The sequence below is a fragment of the Sphaerodactylus townsendi genome, linkage group LG03, assembly GCF_021028975.2.
Source record: "Sphaerodactylus townsendi isolate TG3544 linkage group LG03, MPM_Stown_v2.3, whole genome shotgun sequence".
Lineage (NCBI taxonomy): Eukaryota > Metazoa > Chordata > Lepidosauria > Squamata > Sphaerodactylidae > Sphaerodactylus > Sphaerodactylus townsendi.
The window spans coordinates 24,672,649-24,696,584 of record NC_059427.1 but is presented as its reverse complement, the minus strand read 5'-3'; the positions used below and the strand labels follow the sequence as shown (position 1 = coordinate 24,696,584).

General features: G+C 44.8%; 1 protein-coding gene across 3 annotated transcripts in view; it reads left to right on the top strand.

Annotated features, from left to right (window-relative positions):
* Positions 1-23,936, top strand: part of FAM107A (family with sequence similarity 107 member A) — a 69,366-nt gene that overhangs the window by 17,229 nt on the left and 28,201 nt on the right. For 2 of the 3 annotated variants that reach the window (XM_048491255.1, XM_048491254.1), the window contains exon 2: positions 2,575-2,638. In XM_048491255.1, coding sequence (XP_048347212.1) covers positions 2,575-2,638 — 64 coding nt within the window. Of the gene's footprint in view, positions 1-2,574; positions 2,639-13,620; positions 13,838-23,936 lie in introns of those variants that run through there. The other variant, XM_048491256.1, reaches the window with a different exon arrangement.

Genomic DNA, 23,936 nt, shown 5'->3' with positions numbered 1-23,936 from the left:
CTGTGTTATATCAAGTCAGAAGGACTCCCAAGGTCAGTGTTGTGTTCTTGGACAGGGAGCTGCTCTAAAGTGGAGGTCTTTTATGTAAACTTTGGACTAGATATGCCAGGAATTGAATCCGGGACTTTTCTGCAGGGGCTATACCACAGAGCTACTGCCCTTTCCAAGGGAAAGAAGGAAAACCGGGTCAGCTTCAGCAACACGAAGCCTACACAGGCCAGAGCCGCTGACCACTCAGGCAAGCTCCTCTTCCTTCCCGCTTTCTTTCACGGATGTGTCTGGAGGGCTTAACAAATGGAGCCAAGGCAGTTGAATTACTTCCCACTGTGTTTACTCTAACCTCAACAGTGCAGGGCTGAAAGCTTGATTCTTGTTAGTCACCCAGTCAGAAGCAGCAACAGGAGAGTGAGGGAGAAGAAGTAGAAGGAGGCATCAAACCACTTGGAGAGGGAGAGGAGACAATATCTATTGTTTCGGAAGCAACCAGTCCAGGGTGCCCCAACTATCTACGCCCAGGCCTGCTTGTGAGTTCCCATCCCGTTGTAAGATAAGAGGAACACACAATGTTTTTGACGTTGGCTGACAGGATTCCTCTGATTTGAAATGAAACCTGAAGAACGTGCCATGCCTGGCAAGTATTTTAGGAGATAACATTGTTACTGCCTTCTCGAAGCTGGGCTGTATTCATAGCGTCTTAGGTTATCAAGTGCAAGAATTTTAGCTTCATAAAGTACTATCGCAGGAGAAGGCCTCTAACCATGAAAAGCATTGTCCGGAGGAATAGTTTCCAATAAACATCACCTAGCAACCAACCCTGCTGACACACAGTAACCTTCAGGAAGCTGTGGAGAAACACAAAAGGCTTTTTGTTCAGAAGCCTTTAAGAGCACAAGTTGGACTGAGTTCCTATTTTAGATGCCAAATTGGGGTCTTAGCTTAAGTGACTTCTGGAAGAACTGGTTTGATGTGGAAACCCACCCCTACCACGCCTGCTCAAGTGACCTACATCACATTCCTCACCTCGGTTACCCAGGAGCAGCTCTCCCGTGTAAATGCAGGGACTAATCTGGCGTAAAAAGGATATTAAGGCCCATGATACTGACAGCGGCCTTGACACTTTTAAAATCTAGCGTGGCATAGAGACTGGCCAAATAACTCTACCCATCAATGCTCACATTTACTCATATGCACAAATCCTCTTGCTAAACATCAAACATTCCATTTGATTGAGGATCATAGTATGGTTGTGGACATCGTAAGCCCATGGTGGCGAACCTTTGGCACTCAAGGAGATGTTATGGACTACAATTCCCATCAGCCCCTGCCAGCATAGCCAATTGACCATGCTGGCAGGGGCTGATGGGAATTGTAGTCCATAACATCTGGAGTGCCAAAGGTTCGCCACCACTGTTAAGCAAATAGGATTGTCAGCTCCAGGTTGGGAAATACCTGGAGATTTTGTGAGTGGAGCCTGAGGAGGCTGGGTTTGGAGAAGGGAGGGACTTCAATCAATAGGGAAACGATGCCATAGAGCTCACCTTTCAGAGCAGCCCAGCCATTTCCTCTCTGTGGCCTAGAGATCAGTTATAATCCCAGAAGATCTCCAGCCACCACCTGGAGGCTGGCTACCAAGGACGTAGGTAAGGGGGGTTCTCGGGTTCAAACCCCCCCATTCATGTTCGAAGCTCCGCCCACCCGTTTGTGGGTTTTTAAAACATTTTTAGTGTTTTTTGGTTTTTGGCCTGCAGGGGACGCATTGTTTAGGCTAGCAGCACCAAACTTTCAGGGATTGTTTGGGGGTCTCTCCTGATCATACCACCCATGTTTTGTGAACTTTGGTCCAGGGGGTCCAAAGCTATGGACTCCCAAAGGGGGTGCCCCCATCCCCCATTGTTTCCAATGGGAGCTAATAGGAGATGGGGGCTACACCTTTGAGGGTCCATAACTTTGGACCCCCTGAACCAAACTTCACCAAACCTGGGTGGAATCATTAGGAGAGTGGCCCCACTCCCGAATCCCCCCCCCCCCGCATAAAAAATCTATACCTACGTCCCTGCTGGCTACCCTACAAACAAACCATAGGAACACACTTCCTTGAGATCTGGCACCACTGTGAAGAAAGATGAGTTATATCGTTCTCTCAAGCCAAATGCAGAAGTTTTTAAAAATGAAAATCAAATATGTTGTTTAAGGTATGTTGGAGGGACATCTGAGATGCTGGAATAACCAGTACGGGAAAGGAATTGCAGGCTAAGGTGTCAATGGGGCTGAAGTGCTTCTCAGATATGCTTTACCAAAATGGAAATTATTAAGGTGAACAATTGCTAGTAATCAAAATGTGAACTGCGGACACTGACACAATCACAATTTCTATGGCCAGCATTCCCAGCACCTGGTCTAACTTGGCCCTTAGATTACCCAACAACATCTTCTCAGTTAAATTGTCCTAGTATGAGAATACAAAGTGAACGGTACCTTCTGCATCATGGTCTACTTTCCTAGGCCCAGAGAAGGGCTAGAAATGTAAATTAGTAATCAAGAAATCCTTCTTTTCTCTCTCTCTTTTTTCTCCAGAAAGAGTATTCTTTCCAGTCAAAGCAATACAACAAACAGGAGAAGCATGTTTTTAATGGCTCAGGTAAGACTACATTGTTGCATTGTAAGATTATAGCTGAAGTTTGTCCTTATGCACCAGGATCTGAGACCGTGTGTACCATCATCCCCTGTTTTCAACAGCTTTCTTCAGGGAAATAAATAGTAGGGTGATCCAACAGAGCGATCCTACCGATCAAATTTTATCTTTCGGCTAGGGTTGTGTGGGGAAGACTTAGGGGGTGGGAATATGGGGGCAGCTGTCAGTGATGCTGGGACACCACTTCCAAAGAGAACTTAGCAGTGATGTCATACCTCTAGGAACTGCCAGAGACACTGTGGCAAAACAGAGTTTCTAGCTTTCCTGGAGAGGCATGATGTCACTTTTGGGTTTCCCCAGAAGAGATATCACACCATAGGCCTGACAGTTGTTTTTAAAATTGTATTGTTCTCCCACTGCTGCTTGGGGCGGCGGAATGGCATCCCTAGTGATCACTCAACACCCTCTATTTTGTTTCAAATCCGATGGAAGCAAAATACTACAATGTTTGGAATAAAAGTTACACCGGCATTAGGATACTTTCACACTAACAGGAGGTCACTGCCATACAGCCACATGAATTTACCAGCGCTTGGGGATCTGATGAGAACATTAGTGATGTAATGTGATGGCATAGACACAAGCCGGGTATCAGTTTTGTAATTTCATCCCAAATGAGTGATGTCACCTGTTCTGCCACATTTTTGGAATCTATTTTTGGTGTCCTGTACTTGGCTAGGACAGAGTGGGGGAGACACAAGCCAGGTTCAACAGTTCTTACAATAGGTTTATTACTTGAGAGAATCAAGACCCTAAATCCTCCCTTGGGTTTATCTAATCAGAGTACTTGCTTGTCTTGAGTAGGTTTGAAGCTGTAGACTGTGTCTTCTCTTGGCTGCTTTCAAGAAAGTCCACTGTGTCTTGCTTCCTTTCAGTTCTTTCAGTCTTTGTCTAGTTCTAACTGCTGTTAAACTTAACTTGTGCTCTACAGACCACCATATAAAAAATATGTACGTCACAAATATTCCGGTCTCCAACTACCCTTGGCACCTCACTCTGACTGACTGGCTAGAACTAAAGCAGGGGATTGCTGGATGAAGAAAGGAAACTGCCTATTGGGAAATGTCTTAAAGGGACAGGGGTAGCCAAAATACCCTCCCTTAGAAGACTTAACAATGAACTAAAACCATGCTAACTATGGGGAAATTGAAGTTTAATGGGGAAATAACAAAAGCCTTCAGACAAAGATACCATGTGTCCAGTTAGCAGCATGTGAAATTGACAAGGGAAGTTGCTTTTGCAGGAGGAAATTGACAAGAGACTTCCACAGTAATAATGATGCTTTCCAGCAGTCTGTTGTCCATTTCCTCCTGCAAAAGCAACTTCCCTTGTCAATTTCACTCACTTCTGATGTGGACACATTATCTGGATTCAGGATGAAATTGACAAAGCTGAGACAATCAACCTGGCTTGTGTCTGTGCTCTTATGTTAAATTGTCAATGCAATAGAGAGGATTCCAAATACAGAGGATGAGAGGAAGGAGAAAGTGGTTGAAAGGGAGAGTTGTTATAACATCCCACCACCACCAGCAGGAATAATAAGCAGCAGTGTGTGAAATAAACGTGACTGATGAGACAAAGGTGAAAATGTTGGGAGGAATGGAGGTTTGCAGAATGATTTCACAGAAAATGTTTCCAGGACCCAACATTTGACCACTGGGAACATCTGTGTTAAGCTGTGTGTGTTAAAAAAAAGGCCCTCCTGTACAGTATTGTGAGGATACAATAGAGGAGGGAAGAGCTGTGTATGTCATTCTGTGCTCCTCGGAGGAAGAGTGAAATAAAAATAAAGTAGACAAATATCAAGGTGCACACCATGGAACTGGTTATTCTGGCCCTGTGTCTGTAATGAAATAACACTTTTTTTACTGTTCTTTTGTAAGAAAGGTTAATATAATATAAGAATCTTAGCTGACCAAAACTCTGTTTCATTAACTGAGGTGGACTGTGTAAGCCTTGAGGATCTGACACTTAAAATGAGGACCAGTGAGAAGGGTCTCTTTTTTCAACTTCTAACTGCAAACCTTTGGAACGTTTGGTGTGCCTCTCAAGAAAGGCACAATGACCAGAGAATCTTTGTACGTTTTTTAATTAGCTAGAGACTGAAACTATGTTTCTGAAACCAGCTTTTCCTCTCCTCAGTGCCCCCACATAGGTCTAAATCAGCGATTCCCAACCAGGGTTCTGTGGTACCCTGGGGTGCTGTGAGCGTGTCCTAGGGGTACCGCAGCAATGCTACCGGCCCCCCTCACTTTTGTGGTGTCTCCCGCCAGCACCACCAAGGATATGGAGATGGCCCAGGGGGCAGGGCCTGCCACAAGGTCAGCAGCCACTACCCACCCCTTCCCACCCCCCGTGCTTCCCTTCACCCTGGGAGGTGAAGGAGGGGGGAGGATGGCAGGGGTACTGTGAGATATGAAGAGTGAGGTCAAGGGTACCGTGACGTTGAAAAGGTTGGAAAACACTGGTCTAAATCATGCACATAAAAATACACATTTTCAAAATTGGATCTTAGCTTTTAGGTTCTCTTGGCTTCTTTCCCAATAGCTAGATGTTCAATTCATGCTACTTTAGTCACAAGAATAGTGGAGACGGGAGAGCCAGTTGCTTTTCAGGGGAGAAGGAATTTGCTCAGGTCTCTCTCCTGCAGTAGAGGGCACTGTCTCAGACAAATGCATATTCTAGCAGCAGAGATCTAGAGCTGTTATGAGCAGCCTATCAATGTTTCCAGAAGTTAATCTTCCCCCTCCTCCAAAATGCAAAGGATCCAAAGAAAATGTGGATCATGTTTAAAGCAATTCCACCTCAGATTCTGCGCTCCTTTGGAGCACACAAGTGGGACCTTTGGTGACAGGGTGTTTTGCACTAACAACCAGAGAAAACAAAGAATGGAACAAAGAGGGATCTCATCTGTCTTTTTCAGAATTCTTACAGGTAAATCGGGATGCCAGTTATCAAGACCTACCGGGAACTTCACCTCAGCCTCTACATCTGGGGCAGAAAATTCACCCCATATCGGTAAGCATGGAGAGGGCCTGTTTGAGTGAGAACAGATATCCCACCCATAATTACCACCCCTATTCAAAACACTCGAGTACTGGCCACAGAGTGAATCACACACCCCATCCACCATCTCCCACAGGGGAAGTTGTATATTTGTTTAACAACCCTTTCTTATTCTTCAGATGACAATAGAGGCCCTCGTCCAGATTCTGATTGCACTGTGCAGAAAGGGGCCACATGTTCTCAAACCTAGATAAGCTCCCATCACGTAAACAGCCACCTTTGCTGGTGGACCCTAGGCAAAGCTTTTCATCCTTTGCTCCAGCCTGGCAAACATTCATGACTAATTTTTCCTTGCAGAAGGTGAACCTGGTCCAGTGGGACAGAATAAACAAAAGCTGCAGACAGTGTTCCATTGCAGCTCCTTACAGCTAGTGGGTGAGTATTGTTGGAATGGTTACATCGCCTCCCCAAAAAGATTACTCTCTAATGTAGTCTTTGGGTTGGGGGGGGGGGGGAGTATACAAACTGTCAACAAATGCTGAATGAGGTAGAAAGGGAAAGTGTCTTAACGATAGCATCCTCTCTCACATTTTATTTATTTGGCGCACCCAAATAGCATCTAATTGCTACACCTGTGTGTTACATCTGCTACCCATTTTCAGCACCATGTGGATGTCTCTCTTGTCTCCCTAGAGGCAACCAGGAAATCATTCAGCATACAGTGAAGAATATTTCCTACTGCATTTGAGATCTACAATAGCAGCAATGACCAATGGGAATCCAGCTGTACCTCTGAAGAGTCAGCATCTTTGTCCTGCTATGGGCTAATGAAACTGTCCTGTTTGGGTTCCTGGTCTTCTCAGAGTGCACAATAGATGGTGGCAGGTGTGAATCTGCCCAGAATAGTAATGGAAAAACATGGCTGCTCCTGTTGTACCTGTATATCATGTAACTTTTTGAAACTGAGGGGGTTTCATGTTACACAGAAGTCTGGAAATCCCATTTCTCTGTTACATGTTCTGTGCCATAACTCACTCCACAACTCAATAAAAGCTGTCACTGTATCAAATATGTCCCTGTTTTCATTACTGTTGACAGGTAGGGAACTGCCTTCCACTCATTATTCACCCCTGGTGTTTTTAGGATTGAGCAGGCCCATTGGGAAGAGCAGGAATGGGTTCTCTACCACCTCACTAAGACTGATAGTCTACATCTTGCCCATGGCCTTGGCCAGAATACCTGGGGAGAATCCTATCAACTCCTAGAATAACATAACAATATATTCTCCATTATTTCCGTTTTGATACTAAACCCAGCATGAGCCGCATGAAAAGGAGGACCAGAGAGAGACTGATAAACAAATCCTAAGACAATAACCAGCCGACATTTGAAATCACCTTTCAGTGAACTTGCTGCAGCATGCCTGAATGCAGGGTGCTGGGCAAATTGAAAGGTACCTGGAACATGAACTGGTTAGACCAGTGATGGCGAACCTTTTCGAGACCGAGTGCCCAAACTGCAACCCAAAACCCACTTATTTATTGCAAAGTGCCAATACGGCAATTTAACCTGAATACTGAGATTTTAGTTTAGAAAAAATGGTTGGTTCCGAGGCTATGCGTTACACCGGGAAGTAAACATTATGGTGGGGGGGTCTTTGGAGCAACCATGCATCTCTTCCAACGGGTGAATCACGACCCTAGGAGGGTTTACTCAGAAGCAAGCCCCATTGCCAGCAACCAAGCTTACTCCCAGGTAAAGGATCACACTTTAGTTCTTTGCATGAAAATCAGTGGGGTTTAACAGCGCTTAACAGGGTTACCTACACTGCTTCCCCAAAATTAGGTCTTAGGTTTAATGCTAATAATCGAGCCCAGTGGCCCAGGCCAGCCTAGATGTGGGGGGGGATTTCCCCCCCACATGATGAACTCTGTGCATGCCCACAGAGAGGGCTCTGAGTGCCACCTCTGGCACCCGTGCCATAGGTTCACCATCACTGGGTTAGACAGTTACTGAAAAAGGTAATTGATGCATTTTTGGATCCCTGCACAGGCCTCCCATCCTCAGTATTACTGAAGACCTGCATAGAGGAAAGTGCTGTGGTCTTTGACATGGGTATTGCAACCATCATTGTTCCCTCTGGAACTTAACACACATCGTTGGGGCACAATCAGAACTTTCTTATGCAGTTAAAATTTTGAGAATTTTGGGCCTAGTTCATATGTAAGAGCAGCTCTTGATGTGATCACATCTGAAATAGTGGTTAGGGGGTCACAATAGGGTCTGAGAAACCTAGGTTCGTATCCCCACTCTGCCACGGAAGCTCCGTGGGTGACCTTAAGCCAATCACATACTCACAGATGAGAACAATATAACCCACCTTGTGTCCCCATCGGGGAGAAAGGGAAGGTGTTACTACTGAAGTAAAATATGACATGTGCCCTCCTTGATCAGACTAGTGTCCCTTTTAGTCCAGCATCCAGTTTCACATAGCAGCCAACCAATAGGACATGGAGATCAAAGTCTTCCCCTGCTTCACACTGATATTTGGTACCTCTAGATGTGGAGGTCCCTTCAGTTACCATGACTAGTAGCCACTGAAGGACTTCTGGCTAATCTCTCTTTAAAGCCATCTGTGTTCATGGTCATCACAATATTCACTGGCAGTGAATCCCACCATTAGTTCATAAGCTGATGATGTCTTCAGGCAGAATGAACCATCAAATCTTTCGTCTTGATCCAAGAAGTCTATTACGGAACTCCTCAAACCCTATGACTTCATTATCTCGCTCCTTTCACAACACAAACATCTGTGGGTCTCGTACTTAAAACCTTTTCTAGCCTGCTTTTCTTGGGATGTTCAAAGAGGTTTGCAGACAATAACACAGCAATCTTGTAAAAATGCAAGCATCACATTCCATCAGAACCTCTAAATCGTTGGCAGTCTTCAAGAATGATGGTATCTTTAATTCCTTAAAAACAGGCAAACAGGGAGCCAAGAGGGGCCTCCATCAGGGGAAATATTCCATTGTTGCAGAATCATCAAGAACGTATCTTTGCTCAATGCTCTAGCATGATAATATTACAAACTAAATAGATTCAGAACCACCTTCACTCTCAACCTGCAAGAAGGGACCACTTCTATTTTTTTCCTTTGTATTTCCATCTTTATTTTACTTCTCCCTTTCTCTGTCTCTTTCTAGTCCATCTTCTTTCTGTTGTTGAAAATAAACAACTGAGAGAGAGAGAGAGAGAGAGAGAGAGAGAGAGAGAGAGAGTGTGTTATGATGGCACTAGACCTGCTTTGAGTTGTGACCCAACTGTGGGACATGAACTATCAACTGAAAAAATAGTGAAAAAGATAAACCTTAACTGAAACAAAGTTCCCTTGAGTGTCCTTCCAAAGCCCACAAGCCTAGCAAGTCCCCAAGCCTAACAGATATCCATTGTCACAATATAACAATGATTGTTCTGCTACTGAACATAGAGGTTCTGCTTAGTTATCATGTTTGCTCAGGGGCAGAGCGAGGGGGAATTGGGGCACGCGCATGCCCTGCGCCCCTGCCACGGCGGTGCCACCCGCCCTGCCGTGCCCCAGAATGCCCCGCCTCCGCCCCTCCATGGCCCGCCCCCACCGCGGCATCACCCAGGGCATCGCTCCCCCTTGTCCCATTGGTGCTACACCACTGTGTGTGCTAACTGTTGATAGATTTATCCTGTCTTGTCTATTATTGTTTTCACACAACATCTTGAAATTCTATTGTGTGTTCTGCTGCTGAACACTTTGCGTTGCCCAAAGTTCTGGTTATACTCTCTGTCAGGTGTACCCACCATACCCTTTCACTTATCTTTTTTTTCTAAACAGAAAGCTCAGCATCTCCCTCCCTGGTAAGTGACAAGGAGAGGGGCTATATTAAAATGTATGAGATCTAAGCCATAATGGGCGTTACAGGTAGTTGCTGTGGCATGAACAAAACCTGGAAAACTAACAGACAGCTAGTATAGCAGGTATGGGAGAATCCATTCTGTTCTCACTGCTCTTCTTTCATAAGAAGGGTGATAACTCCAGTTATAGACGTGAAAGGTGCTTGCCGGAAGCATCGTTCTTTGAACATCCTGTGCTCATTTGCTTTGCAGGTATGTATCATCCATAGGTGTGAATTAGGAGAAAACCAGGGAAAAATCCTTATTGAAAAGTCTGTTGCTTCCACGCAGCAACACTGTGTTGTTGCAGAAGCTATTCAAGTCTGCCTTTTGCAGTTTTCAATGCAAAATTGTCAAATGCCAGAGCCTGGTTTGAGCTGCTGAACTGGTGTTTATGGTTAAAGTGGAGCATATCTTAGACTGGGGTTAATATCTAGTGCTTGGAAGCTCAAAAGTCACCTGAAGGAAAACAAGATAAGTTTAGAAAATAAGTACATTCTGCATTTGTCCTAAGGCCACTGACATCACAGTTTGTTGTCATCTGGCAACACTCTATAGTTTTGAGTGTATTAAATCACAGAAGCGTGGAGTTCTATTGTTCCTTTTGTTGTAAGCAATGGAATCATTGCTGATTTATTAATTTCTACTGTTTCCAAATTCCAAAAAGTCTAGAGTGAACAGGAACAGAACACTATAAGAACATAAGAACAAGCCAGCTGGATCAGACCAGAGTCCATCTAGTCCAGCTCTCTGCTACTCGCAGTGGCCCACCAGATGCCTTTGGGAGCTCACATGCAGGATGTGAAAGCAATGGGCATCTGCGGCTGCTGCTCCCAAGCACCTGGTCTGTTAAGGCACTTGCAATCTCAGATCAAAGAGGATCAAGATTGGTAGCCATAAATCGACTTCTCCTCCATAAATCTGTCCAAGCCCCTTTTAAAGCTATCCAGGTTAGTGGCCATCACCACCTCCTGTGGCAGCATATTCCAAACACCAATCACACGTTGCGTGAAGAAGTGTTTCCTTTTATTAGTCCTAATTCTTCCCCCCAGCATTTTCAACGAATGCCCCCTGGTTCATCTGCTCAAACCAGTTCACACACAAAGCAAAGCTCCTTCTTGCCGGCTCACCAGCAGAATTAGATTCACCCTCCTCCAATGCTGAAAGGAAAGACAGTAAATGGGAAAGTACCATCCTGGCTGAGACCTAGCAGACTCCATTCATCCTCTTAACATCAACCAACTTAGGGGACAATTCCGAGGATAGTCATGTTGGTCTGCAGTAAATCAGGTAGAATCATGTCCAGGATAACCGTAGAGAGACCTACCAGATTTTCAAGGCATACGTTTTTGAGAGCCAATGCTCCCTTGGGCAGATAGTCTCCAGAGCTTTGATTCTCAGAAGCTTGTACCCCAAAATATCTTCTTGGTCTCTAAGGACTTGACTCTTGCAATTCTGGAGGAAGACCCAGGAGAACCAAGAATGGTGCCAAACCTTCAAGCCGCACTGAACTTGTTGCATGTGAAATGTAGCCACAATTTTCTAACTGGGAATCATGATGAGACTCTCCCACACACTTCTGATGTTCAAGTTTGAGTTTAGAAAGCTACAGAAATCTATGGTTGTAACTGTCAGCCCTCAGCAATGTCTATTTCACCACACATTTCACTTCACATCTGGCACCACAAATGTGCGATAAAACCCACTTCAGCACTTGTCAGGCAACACAAGTAATCTCTATGTCCCATAATTTGCCAAAACTATTTAGGCATTCAAGTGTTTCAACCAGACATTTCAGTCTATGTGTTGACCTAAACCAGGGGTCTGCAACCTGTGGCTCTCCAGATGTTCTTGGACTACAATTCCCATCAGCCCCTGCTGGCCAGGACTGATGGGATTTGTAGTCCATGAACATCTGGAGAGCCGCTGGTTGCAGACCCCTGACCTAAACCTATGGGATTGCAACCCTATACATCAGCGGTTATCAACCTGTGGGTCGCAACCCCTTTGGGGGTCGAACGATCCTTTCACAGGGGTCGCCTAAGACCATCGGAAAACAGTCTTTTTATATTTTATATATACCAATTTTATGGTTGGGGGTCACCACAACATGAAGAACTGTATTAAAGGGTCGCGGCATTAGGAAGGCTGAGAACCACTGCTATACATGCTATTAAAAATTATACGGAACTCATGTCTATCCTCATACACTACTGCGTGTTGATGAAGAACATAAGAACAAGACAGCTGGATCAGACCAGAGTCCATTTATTCCAGCTCTCTGCTACTCACAGTGGCCCACTAGGGGCCTTTGGGAGCTCACATGCAGGATGTGAAAGCAAGGGCCTTCTGCTGCTGCTGCTGCTGCTGCTCTTGAGCACCTGGTCTGTTAAGGCATTTGCAATCTGACATTAAGGAGGATCAGGATTGGTAGCCATAGATCGACTTCTCCTCCATAAATCTGTCCAAGCCCTTTTTAAAACTATCCAGGTTAGTGGCCACCACCACCTCCTGTGGCAGCATATTCCAAACACCAATCACATGTTGCGTGAAGAAATGTTTCCTTTTATTAGTCCTTATTCTTCCCCCTGCATTTTCAATGAATGCCCCCTGGTTCTCTCTGTCAATATTTTCTACCCCATGCATCATTTTATAGACTTCAATCATATCCCCCCTCAGACGTCTGCTCTCCAAACTAAAGAGTCCTAAACGCTGCAGCCTCTCTTCATAAGGAAGGTGCTCCAGTCCCTCAATCATCCTTGTTGCCCTTCTCTGCACTTTTTTCTATCTCTTCGATATCCTTTTTGAGATGTGGCGATCAGAACTGAACACAAAGTTACTCCACCCCACCTGGATCGCAATCCTACTGTTTTGCATATAAGGGCATGACACCTTTTGCAGTTTTATTATCAAGATTTCACATTTCCCTAACTATCCCTAGCCTTTTTTCATATTAGCTGCTGCATTGCACTGAGGTTGAACATTCCCATGGAACTATCAACTAAGACGCCCAAATCCCTTTCCTGGTCTGTGACTGATAGCACTGACGCCTGTAGCGTGTATGTGAAGATACTGAAATACGTATGATGTAGTTACTGTCAACCAACTTATATTGACCCTAGCGGGGTTTCAAGGCAAGTGAGATGCAGAGGTAATTTGCCATTGCCTGCCTCTGAAGACTCTTCCTTGAAGGTCTTCCTTCCAAGTGCTGACCCAGCTTAGCTTCCAAGATTCGAGAAGATCAAGCTATACTATACCATTCAACATCCTGGTGTAGTTACTAGGCAACCATTACAGATTTTTGTTTATCCCATTGCAGGCACTCATACAGGACCCGCGGCAGGCCTGATATCTTTGCAAGACAGTCTACCTGTCCAATAGGCAGCTGGTACAGCACTTCCTCCCACTCCACAGTGACTGACTTAGCCCACTGTGACCTGCTTCATGATTGGGCCTTTCTCCTCAGTGTGGCATGCATCTGTAAGAGAAGCATTCTCTTGACTGCCTCAACCAGGGTGCTCGCAGCGATGATGCTTCTGCTGATTTGGCACTCGCGATTCCAAAGCGTAGGAGTCGCGCTGCAAATGTTCCTGTCTAAATTGCCATTCCAGCGGCTCCTCGTCTCACAGGCAGCGGCTGGTTTCTACAACTCATTCTTTCGCACCACACTACCCACGTGCTAATATACACACAGACAATTCTTCCTGGGGGAAAGGGAAAAAAAAAGAATATCCGATACAGTTCCTTTGTACAAAAGGCAAGATTGCACTTTTCTCCCCCCTGGTTCACAGCAGGGACACGGAACCTAGCGCAGAGGAATTTGAAAGGCCCCCTTCTTAAGGTGTGGGCTGGTGCCTGTGAGCTGTAATGTAATATGACAGGATCTAAGTGGGAATGGTTTTGTTAGATCAGGCTGTGCTTGTCAGCAGGGGAGGGCAGCCACTATACAGCCACTCAAGGGTCACGTGACTTGCTTATTCTCCTTGCCTGTGAAAAGATCTTGCTGAAGTGAAAGAGCTTAGCCGTATCCTGCCAAAAAGTCATGCACACTTAAAAAAAACATACAGAGGTAAAGGAGGCGGGGAAGAGAGGAGGCTTCAGTCAGCCCTGAGCAATCCTAAGGAAGGAAGGGCTTCTTGACACAGAGGATGGAAGAGCAGGTGAGAATCCCACCTGAGGCCACTGGGCTGTACAGAGCAATGCTAGTCAAATCAGGTAAGCACAAAGAATGTTTTCTGAGTAGTATGAGTCTGCCGGATGCAAGGGTTAGGGACCCCCACCTAAGCATCTGGGAAAGTCTTTGCATTTTTCTCTGTTGGATTTCACAGCCCCCCCCCCTTTCTCCTTCCCACCCTTGCAATGCACTCTGTTCCTGTGCCTCGATTTGTGTTTGCCTGGGTGGCATGGCATTTGTTTATTTATTTTTTCCTCAAATAAGTTGCTCCGGAAGTTTTCCCGATTTAGCATTATGCCGTCCTAGATCTCCAGGTGGCCAGACTTGAAACGTGTAGTTTGGAAAAAGATTTTTCTACTAGAAAGACCACCAATAGCTAAATGCATGGTGAACTTTGCATGGCATTTTGAACTGCACTGTCAACTAGGGCTGGGGGACAAGACGGGGGCATGCTTCCAAGAGGTGTGTAGGCAGCAAAGAGATTAGTAATTAACTAATGGTAAACAACTTTAAGTCAATAATTGATTGGAGGTTACTATACTGTGTAACAAAATTCTTGTTCTGGTAATCATGTAGGGCACATGTTATTGTGACTGTATTAGCAACAGAAAGCTATGTATTCTTATGTGGGGACATAAAGCTGCTTCATATTTTCTCTTATATCTCTATAACAAAAAGGGCTAGAGATTCCTTTTTGAAAATAGAAGTGAGGAGTTTAGAGAAGGGGCAGAACATGTTTTTGAGGGGGCATTGCTGCCAAATGCCCCTGTAGCTACAGGCCTGGCTTAGGGCAGTGTAAACGGAACCCAGCAATTTTATCTTCACACCCAATTGTGCCCCCCCCCTCCAATTTGTTTTTGTTTTTACAATACATCAGTACTGATGTATTACTGTGCAGTTATTGAATCAGATTACTGGCTACCAGTTTGTGTTTTTCAAGAACAGAAAGTATTGATATTTCAGGAAGGAATTTTAAGTGATTCACGGTGATAACAGAGGCAAAGACGGATATGAAACATGTCAAGCTTATTTGACGGCAGACTTTAGAAAAAATCTGCTGCATTCAGAGTTTATCGTAGGATATTGGGTTGCATCTGTTTGACCTAAGGGTGAGTAAAGTATACATAATCAGGCGTGTTTCTATCTGTGTGGCAAGAAGCGCCTAGTGGACGGACGCACGTGAAATGGAACTGAATGTCTCTATACTTTTGAGAGCTTCTAAGGAGGAATTATGATGACCAAGAGTCAAGTCAGGCAGTTTCCAGATGCCTGACTGTATCATGAATACGGGTGAATTAGGCTTGGTTAATTATTTAATGCAAACCACACAAAGGGGTCTTGTCTCTTTCCCTTTCAAAGCTTTTGTTCTTGGGACCTGCATTGTCCCAGGTGCACCTAAGTGATAAGGGATCAAAAGGTGCCCAAGTCTAGAGCTATGCTGCATTTTTTTTCATCGTCGATGATAAGAATGCCCCTGCTGGGCAAAGCCCCACAAATTGCTGAATCAGACATTCGGCACGATTAAAGGAATTGTGCCAGATAACATTCAGCGTGAATGGTGATATTGCATAAGAAATGTGGAGGTATAATTAGCAAGGTAAACAATTAAAGTACTGGGGAATTGCTCAGGGTTAAGACAGTCTGTGTGTATTTTCAAACTAATCCTTGTGTACTGGAGAAACCTAGATGTGCTTGGGATTTCTCTCTTACGATGCAATTCTAAGCAAAAGCATACCTTCCTAAACACATTTACTTCAATGCAAATATCAAAACTTTAAAAAGCATCTAGTCCTTATGATCACACAGAAAAGGGTAGAAAATGACTTTGGAAAAAGCTCTGAAATGCTGGAGGGGGTCTTTATTATGTTTCACTAGGGCCTAGGCCTATATCCTTCACCCGTAGCAACTGTTTCCTACTGAACACATGCCCCTTTTTGTTCATATTATGACCTTGACTGTAGCCTACCTCACAGGTTTGGTGTAAAAATAAAATTGGACGCACCATTTAGATTTCCCTAAGCCTAGCCCATAACTACAGGGGCACCTGGGGGGGAGGGCAATATCATCTCAAAATCATGTTCTCTGAATTCATCACTTTTAGTTTTAAAGAGTCTCTAGTCCTTTTTTGTTATAGGGATATAAAAGATAATATGAAGCAGTTTTTGTCCAAGTTGCAAGACAAGAGAAGAGTCCGTTAATCCCAGACGGACCAAATTCATACTTATTTGCTCTTTTGGTTTGTTTAATTTATATCCCATTCTTTCCCAACAAAGTTAGACTCACACTGATGACAACACACACATACAATCTTAAAAACTAATCAATATAAATTAAAACCAGTTACTTAATACTTAAAAGTTTAAAATGGTGCCCTAACAATCAGGATTCCACTTACAACTTTTAGTCTCCTAGGGGGAATCGCCTCCTGCAGGTAGAGGAGGTGCCAACTGCAGGAGAGACACTCCAGTAGGGCCCAGTAAGGGAGCCCAGGTGGTATAAAACCATCACTGCCCTCAACCATAGGCCTGGCGGAACATCTCCATCTTATAGTCCCTGCAGAACTGAGTCAAATCCTGCAGAGTCCAGGTTGCATTTTCATCACTTTGTCTACATGAATCCTTTGCTTCCTTTTATCAGCAGAGTTTAAAGCGGAGTCACTCTGGTAAGATGAGAAGGTCTATAGTCTTCTTGCACTCACTGCATCCTTCTACCACACTTGGAAAAGAACACTCTCCACGCAAGATGTTCTTTCCATAGGAAGGTTTTGCTTTAGCAGTTGCAAGGTTACACAGGACTATACTATACAAGACTATAAAGCTATACAGAACTCTTCAGCTAGAACAAAGTTCAACACACACAGAACTCAACTCAGACTCTATCTCAACTTAGCATAGCATATACAATGCATGCATCCAACAGGATACTTTTCCCCACCCCGGCATCAGCCTCTCATTGGTCTAGAGTTACAGTTGAACTCACCAATCATGTTAAAGATTAACTGACTGTCACCCTAGACTGACTGTCTCCAGCCTCTGTGTTGGGCAAACTCCTGCTAACTTGAAGATGACCCTTTTGTGAACCTTTATTCTCTTTTTTATATATCATGACACCTTTCTTGTTTGTTGGATGCCTCTTTAATGTCCAGAATGACAAGTGAGCATGTTGGGTAGAAAACTGGATAGCTTCATACTACTTTAGAGTTGCCTCTTCTGTTCATGGTAGGGAAAGGAGAAAGAGGAGCCAAGAGGCAGAGGCAGAAGCACAAAAAGGAATGCCTAATTTTAATGACTAATATCTGCTTCCAACTATTAATTTCAAACCAACTTGCTACAACTTGCCTGTGTGAAAAACATGTACACCGGTCATCTAGTCCAAGGGAACACTTGTGTACCCAGGACTAAAAATCCAACTCAAGTTAACTTTTTTTAAAGCAACATTTTTGAACATATCAGATTTACTTTGAACTATTTTGAGGTGATTTCTGATAGCAACTTTCTCTTCTTTCCTTTAGAATTGCCAGGGCCCTGAACCCCAGAGTTTGGAGCATATTCCCATTTTTGAAATCCAGAGCTGTGTCAGCTAGCTGGCACACTGGCTTCTTCTAAAACATCTCTATGTGTCCCCACTTGTGATTGATGAGCATATACATTGAACATGGGAAGCAATAATCGGGCTCTCACAGCTGAACTAAGTCTGACACTGAGCAGATAGTTAAGTCTTGGTTTTAATTTTCGTGTGCAATGAATAGTCCATCTCTTCCAACTTCATCAGTACACGCATTCACATGTACTATGTGGTACTAGTCCTGTGAGGAAGTACTTCCAGTCAATATGACAACACCAAGTCCTACCCCAGTGGTGGCGAACCTATGGCATGGGTGCCAGAGGTGGCACTCAGAGCCCTCTCTGTGGGCATGCGCGCACAGAGTTTGTCATGTGGGGGGATGGAAAACCCCACTGATTTTCATGGGAAGAACTAAAGCATAATCCATTACCTGGGAGTAAGCTCAGTTGCTGGCAGTGGGGCTTGCTTCTGAGTAAACTCCTAGGGTCATTCAAAGCGTTGCACGGTTGCTTCACCAAGCTTACTCCCAAGTAACGCACACCTCAGAGCCAACCGTTTTTTCTAAACTAAAACCTCAGCATTCAGGTTAAATTGCCTTGTTGGCACTTTGCGATAAATAAGTGAGTTTTGGGTTGCCATTTGGACACTCGGTCTCGAAAAGGTTCGCCATTGCTGTCCTACCCCATGACATCATTGGACCTTATCCATGACATCATCAGGCACCACCCACTCAGGGCTTGAGATGAGGGAGACCTGGCAGCCCTACCACTCATTATCTTCTTATGCCTGCTCACTATAAATCTTCTGGCTACTGTACGAGCCTGTCTTAATTCCTTGGGTGGGATAGATCTCATAAAAAATGGGAAATGGAGCTTGCCGCTACCTAGATTAGTTTAATATGGTTTGCATGTGTTAGCCATAACCTGACATGTACAGCAGTGGGTAATGGACAGAGGGAAAACACAAAGAGTAAACCAGAATTGCTTTCCAGGCTTTTTTGTACTAGTTTGGATGTTTGGATCAGCCCTTGAGACAGCCCCATGCAAAGTATAAATGAAGAAGGAAACATTGTGTACCGTCCTTGATCCTTATTTGATTAATTGGTAGAGCAAGACTGGAGGGTGTGTAGGGTGTCTGGGGGTTTTCTGTTTTGCTTTTTGTTTTGGACATTTTGGCTTCAGTATGTAATTGAAACAGGAAATTAAGAAAATACAAAGAATGGTGTTTGTCATCTGACAACCAACAGCAACCTTTGCTGATTAAATATCCAGTTATTTCATAAATCTTTCAAAAGGCAATCGTCCTGAAGATTTGTCATTATGTGAATATATGTAAATTTAATCAATCAACAGCCAAGTGCTCACACAAGTTAAAAAAAAAAAAGTCCTGAAAGCTGTAGGCCTACCCTTTTCATAATTCCAGCTTTATTCCTCAACAGATCAGTAAATACAATAAGAGATTGTCCTTTAGGAGACACAAAACCTGATTTTCGCAAACAAAGAAACAAAATGAATATTGTGCTGACGGGTTGCTCCTTTTGTGTTTGAGAAATGGGAAGAGTAACACATTTCTGTCACATCGAGCCTGTTTCTTTCTTCTTGTTCTCCTCACTATGAACTCTAGATTCCCAACCCAACCTTTTTCACCCAGGCTCCAAACTCATAGTTATTCCTTTTTTACAAAGAACACGATATTGAGGGACCCAAGATGTCTCGTGGGACACAACAAAAGAGGTTGCTCCCACACTTGCATTTTTTTAGAAGGTCAAACCTCGTTCATATGCCAGAGCAGTACTTCCTGTAAGCACCTCAGAAATAGATACAGGGCCACTGCGGGATCCACTGCCCACAAGACTCAAAATGCAGCATTGATGTTGTGAGCCAAGCCTTGAGTTTTGGGCCCTTTCCGCACATGCAAAATAATGCGTTTTGAAACCACTTTCACAACTGTTTGCAAGTGCATTTTGCCATTCTGCACAGCTTCAAAGAGCACTGAAAGCAGTTTGAAAGTGCATTATTCTGCATGTGCGGAATGAGCCTTAGTTTCCAATGAGGCTTGAAGATCTCCAATGAGGCTTGACGATCTCAGGGAATGACCGCTGATCTCCAAATGACTGCTTTGGAGGGTGGACTCTTTGGAAACGTGTAACCTCTATCTGTGGGTTCTGTGGGGCAGAACTTGGAATGAGTTTGCAACAACAAATTAAAAAACAAAACAAAATGGTTTACTTTCTTAACATATAACATCAAACATCAATATTTAACATCACACTTCAAGGTCCTGTTCAGGTTGCATTTTCAAGTCATATTTACAGTCTACTGATACTGCCAAGTCCAATTCTTCTTTGCAAGTGGGTTGGCTCCTGAAGACTCCAAGGGCTTGATGAACAGGATTCAACATGATGAAGGTTTCCAGGAGAACTCTCACCCATTACAAACATAAAAAACCCTTAACAAGGTGTTAAGGGCTTATACAAATCAAGGTCCGAGTCTGGCAGCCTTATCTCCTCCAAACTACATGAGCTCTGCAGCCTCTTGCTGCTTTGAGTCTCCACCCCTTTCTGGGTCAACCCATTCTGAGCATGGGGGTTATAAACGCACCCCACTGAATTCCCTGTCCTCCTCCCTCCAGGCTCCACCCCCAGGAATGTCCCAACCCAGAGTTGGCAACTCTGTAGGGCTGTGGTTTATGGGAATGGCCAGGACTCTCAGGTGGAGAGTCATGGAGCTCTACTTGGTAGGTCACAGTTTCCCATACAGTGCCTCTACATAAGAACATAAGAACTAGCCTGCTGGATCAGACCAGAGTCCATCTAGTCCAGCTCTCTTCTACTCGCAGTGGCCCACCAGGTGCCTTTGGGAGCTCACGTGCAGGAGGTGAAAGCAATGGCCTTCTGCTGCTGCTGCTCCTGAGCACCTGGTCTGCTAAGGCATTTGCAATCTGAGATCAAGGAGGATCAAGATTGGTAGCCATAGATCAACTTCTCCTCCATAAATCTGTCCAAGCCCTTTTTAAAGCTATCCAGGTTAGTGGCCATCACCACCTCCTGTGGCAGCATATTCCAAACACCAATCACACATTGTGTGAAGAAGTGTTTCCTTTTATTAGTCCTAATTCTTCCCCCCAGCATTTTCAATGCATGCCCCCTGGTTCAATGAATGCTCCCTTGCCCTCTGTAGAGAGCAAGGCCAACATGCACGTATGCTGAAAGGTCAGCAGGTCAGCAACACAAGGAAGGTTCAGATTTGAACAGCTGAAGAAACTTATCTACCGGTAGTTTGTTGGGGGTATCAGCAAGTGGTATGGGAGCTTTTGTGGGGGGAGATGTTGTTCCCCCCATTTCTTCTCTAATGGCTGCTTTTGCCACGGCAGGAGTGCCTTTTCATACCCCTCTGTGGATGCAGCCACACACGCACGCGCACGCACACCCATATATGTGGCTGTATCCAGATGGGGGTATAAAAATACATTTTATTTATGTACTTCATTTGTGCCCCATCTTTCTCCTCAGTGGGGATCCGAGACAGCGTATATTTTTCTCTTCTTCATTTAACCTCACAATAACCCTGTGAAGTAAGTTTAGGCTGACAATGTATGGCTGTCCTAAGGTCACCCAGCAAGTTTCCATGGAAAAGTGGGAATTCGAACCCAGATCCTAATCCAAGACTCTAATTGCCACAATATACTGGCTTTCAAAATAAACAAAAAAAATACACAATGTGTAGGAAAAGGAAGGCAAGAGAAATCTTGTCTTGTTTTGTTTATCATTGTGCCCCCATGAACAATTTCAGTTAAGTTATTGAGTCTGTTCTTACTAGTTCAATAAACCCCACAGGGAACACAGAAAACACCTACTTTAAAAAATCCTTAGTTTATCTCCCGTAGCAAAGAGTCAGAAATAACAAGAAACAATGGTCTGGATATCTGGATTGTTAAAAGGTGATGGGGTCTTTATTAAAAATCCTATTAATTATGAGAAAGACTTGGAAGGGTGAGAGGATGGACGGCAAGGAAAGGGTTGTCAGCTCCATGTTCAAAATATCTAGAGATTTGGGGGTGAAGTCAGGGGAGGGACTTTGAGGAGATATTACACCATAGTGTTCCCCTTCCAGCGTGGCCATTTTCTCCAGATGAACTAATCCCCGTCTCCTAGAGATCAGTTATAATAGCAGGAGATGATAGCAGCCACCACCTGGAGACTGGAAACACTAGATAGGCATCACACAAGCGGTAAGTCGTGGCACAGTAAAGGTTACACTTGCAAGAGAGGTCCTGGGTTTAATTCCCAGACAACCAGAGGTGGGATCCAGCAGGTTCTCACAGGTTCTCAAGAGTAGGTTACTAATTATTTGTGTGTGCCCAGAGGGGGTTACTAATTGGTGATTTTGCCACATGATTCTTGCCTTAGTTATGCCCCTCCTCTCAGCAGTCGCGCGCAGAACTTGAAGCAGTCTAGCAGGAGGTGCACCGGCGTGTGTGGCAGCCTGCGCCTGCGTGCATTCGTTTCCCGCCCAAGGACCGGCACAGGGGCTGCATCCTTGCCACAGGCCTGCCCAGGAATGCCCCGCCCCCGGAATGCCTGGCCACGCCCCCGTCGTACCCCGCCCATCCCCATTGGCGCTACGCCACAGTTTGAATCCCACCACCGTGGGAACCTGTTACTAAAATTTTTGGATCCCACCACTGCAGACAACCCCATTCCAGCGGCTGTTGTGAGTATAGGACTGCTATTCATCAGGTGAGCTCTGGAGGTCTCCTGGAATTACAGCTCATCTACAGAGATCAGTTCCAGTGGAGAAAAAGGCTGCTTTGGAGGGTGGGCTGTATGGTCACTGAGGAAGTGGTGTAGCTAATAGAGGCACAAGGGGAGTGTAGCTAATAGAGGCACAAGCTCCTCTTCAGCACATTTTTGAAAAGTGGCGCCTTTTCAAAAAATCCCGCCCTCCCCTGTTTCCAGGCCACACCATGCCCTCGAAGCTGGGCTCTTCCTCCTCAGTGTTTCTCCCTTGTGCCTGACTGGCTTGTAACTTCTTGGGACAACAGTTTATTTATTTATTTATTTGTTAGATTTATAGGCCGCCTCACCCCCTAAAGGGCTCGAGGCAGCTCACAATATGGCAGCTCACAAAAGGGCTCGAGGCGGCTCACAAAAGTTGTGCCCCTGGGAGTTACTTCTCAAACTTGCAGGGCCCTCATGGCTGTGCCTCCCTGTACTGACACTCTCAAGAGCTGTGTGGTAACAATGCCTGTGCAAGCAGGATTGAGCAGAGTCTTCCCCACCCCTCCCTTCCCCTCCCACACATGCAAGTACCAAAGATTGCGCTGTTTCTCAGTTGGCTTTTCTCTCATTGCATTGCAAGCCCTTAGTTGGTGGGGGGGGTGCCTCTCTTTTAGGAGACAGATAATATTCCTAATGCCGCGACCCTTTAATATAGTTCCTCATGTTATGGTGCCCCCCAACCCTAACATTTTTCCATTTTACAGATGGAGAACACTGATGCGGAGAGTCTTGGGCGACCCCTGTGAAAGGGTCGTTCGACCCCCAAAGGGGTCGCGACCCACAGGTTGAGAACCACTATGTCAGAATGTGCACTTGCAAGGGAGGTGGGGATACTTGCCTGCCACAGGTCTGAAAATCAGGCTGATGCAGTGAGGCTTTTCAGGGTGGCATTGTTGCGCCTCCACATGGAGCAAGGGAGATGCCTCCATCCCAGGTTGGTGGTTGTAGAAGCTGGGCCTTTAGTCAAGCCACTGTCTCTTTGGGCTCCACACTCATTCCAGATTTGACCACTCTGTAGCCTATAATACAGTAATACTGTCCTTGCTTACATGGTTATTGGAAGTCTTGCTGAGTGGGGAAATATGCTACATGAAGATTCAAGTCTAGTAGATCGACAAAAATTCAGGGTATAAGTTTTCAAGTGTCAAAACTCCCTTCCTCAGATGTCTGAGGAGCTTTGACTCTCAAAAGTTTATACTCTGAAACTTTTTGTTGATCTCTCCGTTGCTACTGGACTCAAATCTAAGTGTGTAACAGACTTCCCTCTGTGATACACCTCTGAAGATGCCAGGCATAGATGCAGGCGAAACGTTAGGAACAAGATCCACCAGACCACGGCCACACTGCCCGGAAAACCCACCAGAACCAATCAAATCTAACAGTTTTATTGCAGACCAACATGGCTACCTTCTGAAACAAAACATACTACATGAATGGCAGTAACAGCTCACAATAGCTTGATTGTCCACCTGTTTCCAACACTCTCTGCCTGATCTTTCAGCACTTCTGGGGAGTGTGGCTGACCAAACTGCTAAATCAATTAGTACGTGCAATGGTGTCACAGCATCCGCCTGTCACACCAAGAAAAGGCTAAGTCAGCTATTCCTAATTATAACTGAACTGGGTTTCACAAGAGGTTTTTTTTCCTTTTTAACTGTAAGATTCTTGGGCTCCTCCAAAATTCACCTTAGAAATCACCATGGCGTTTATTTTCTGTGCTTTTCAGCATGTTCAGAATTAAAGCTTGAAGAGATGTGCTCATACGTTAATAGCCATTCGTGAGGGGGCACACACCA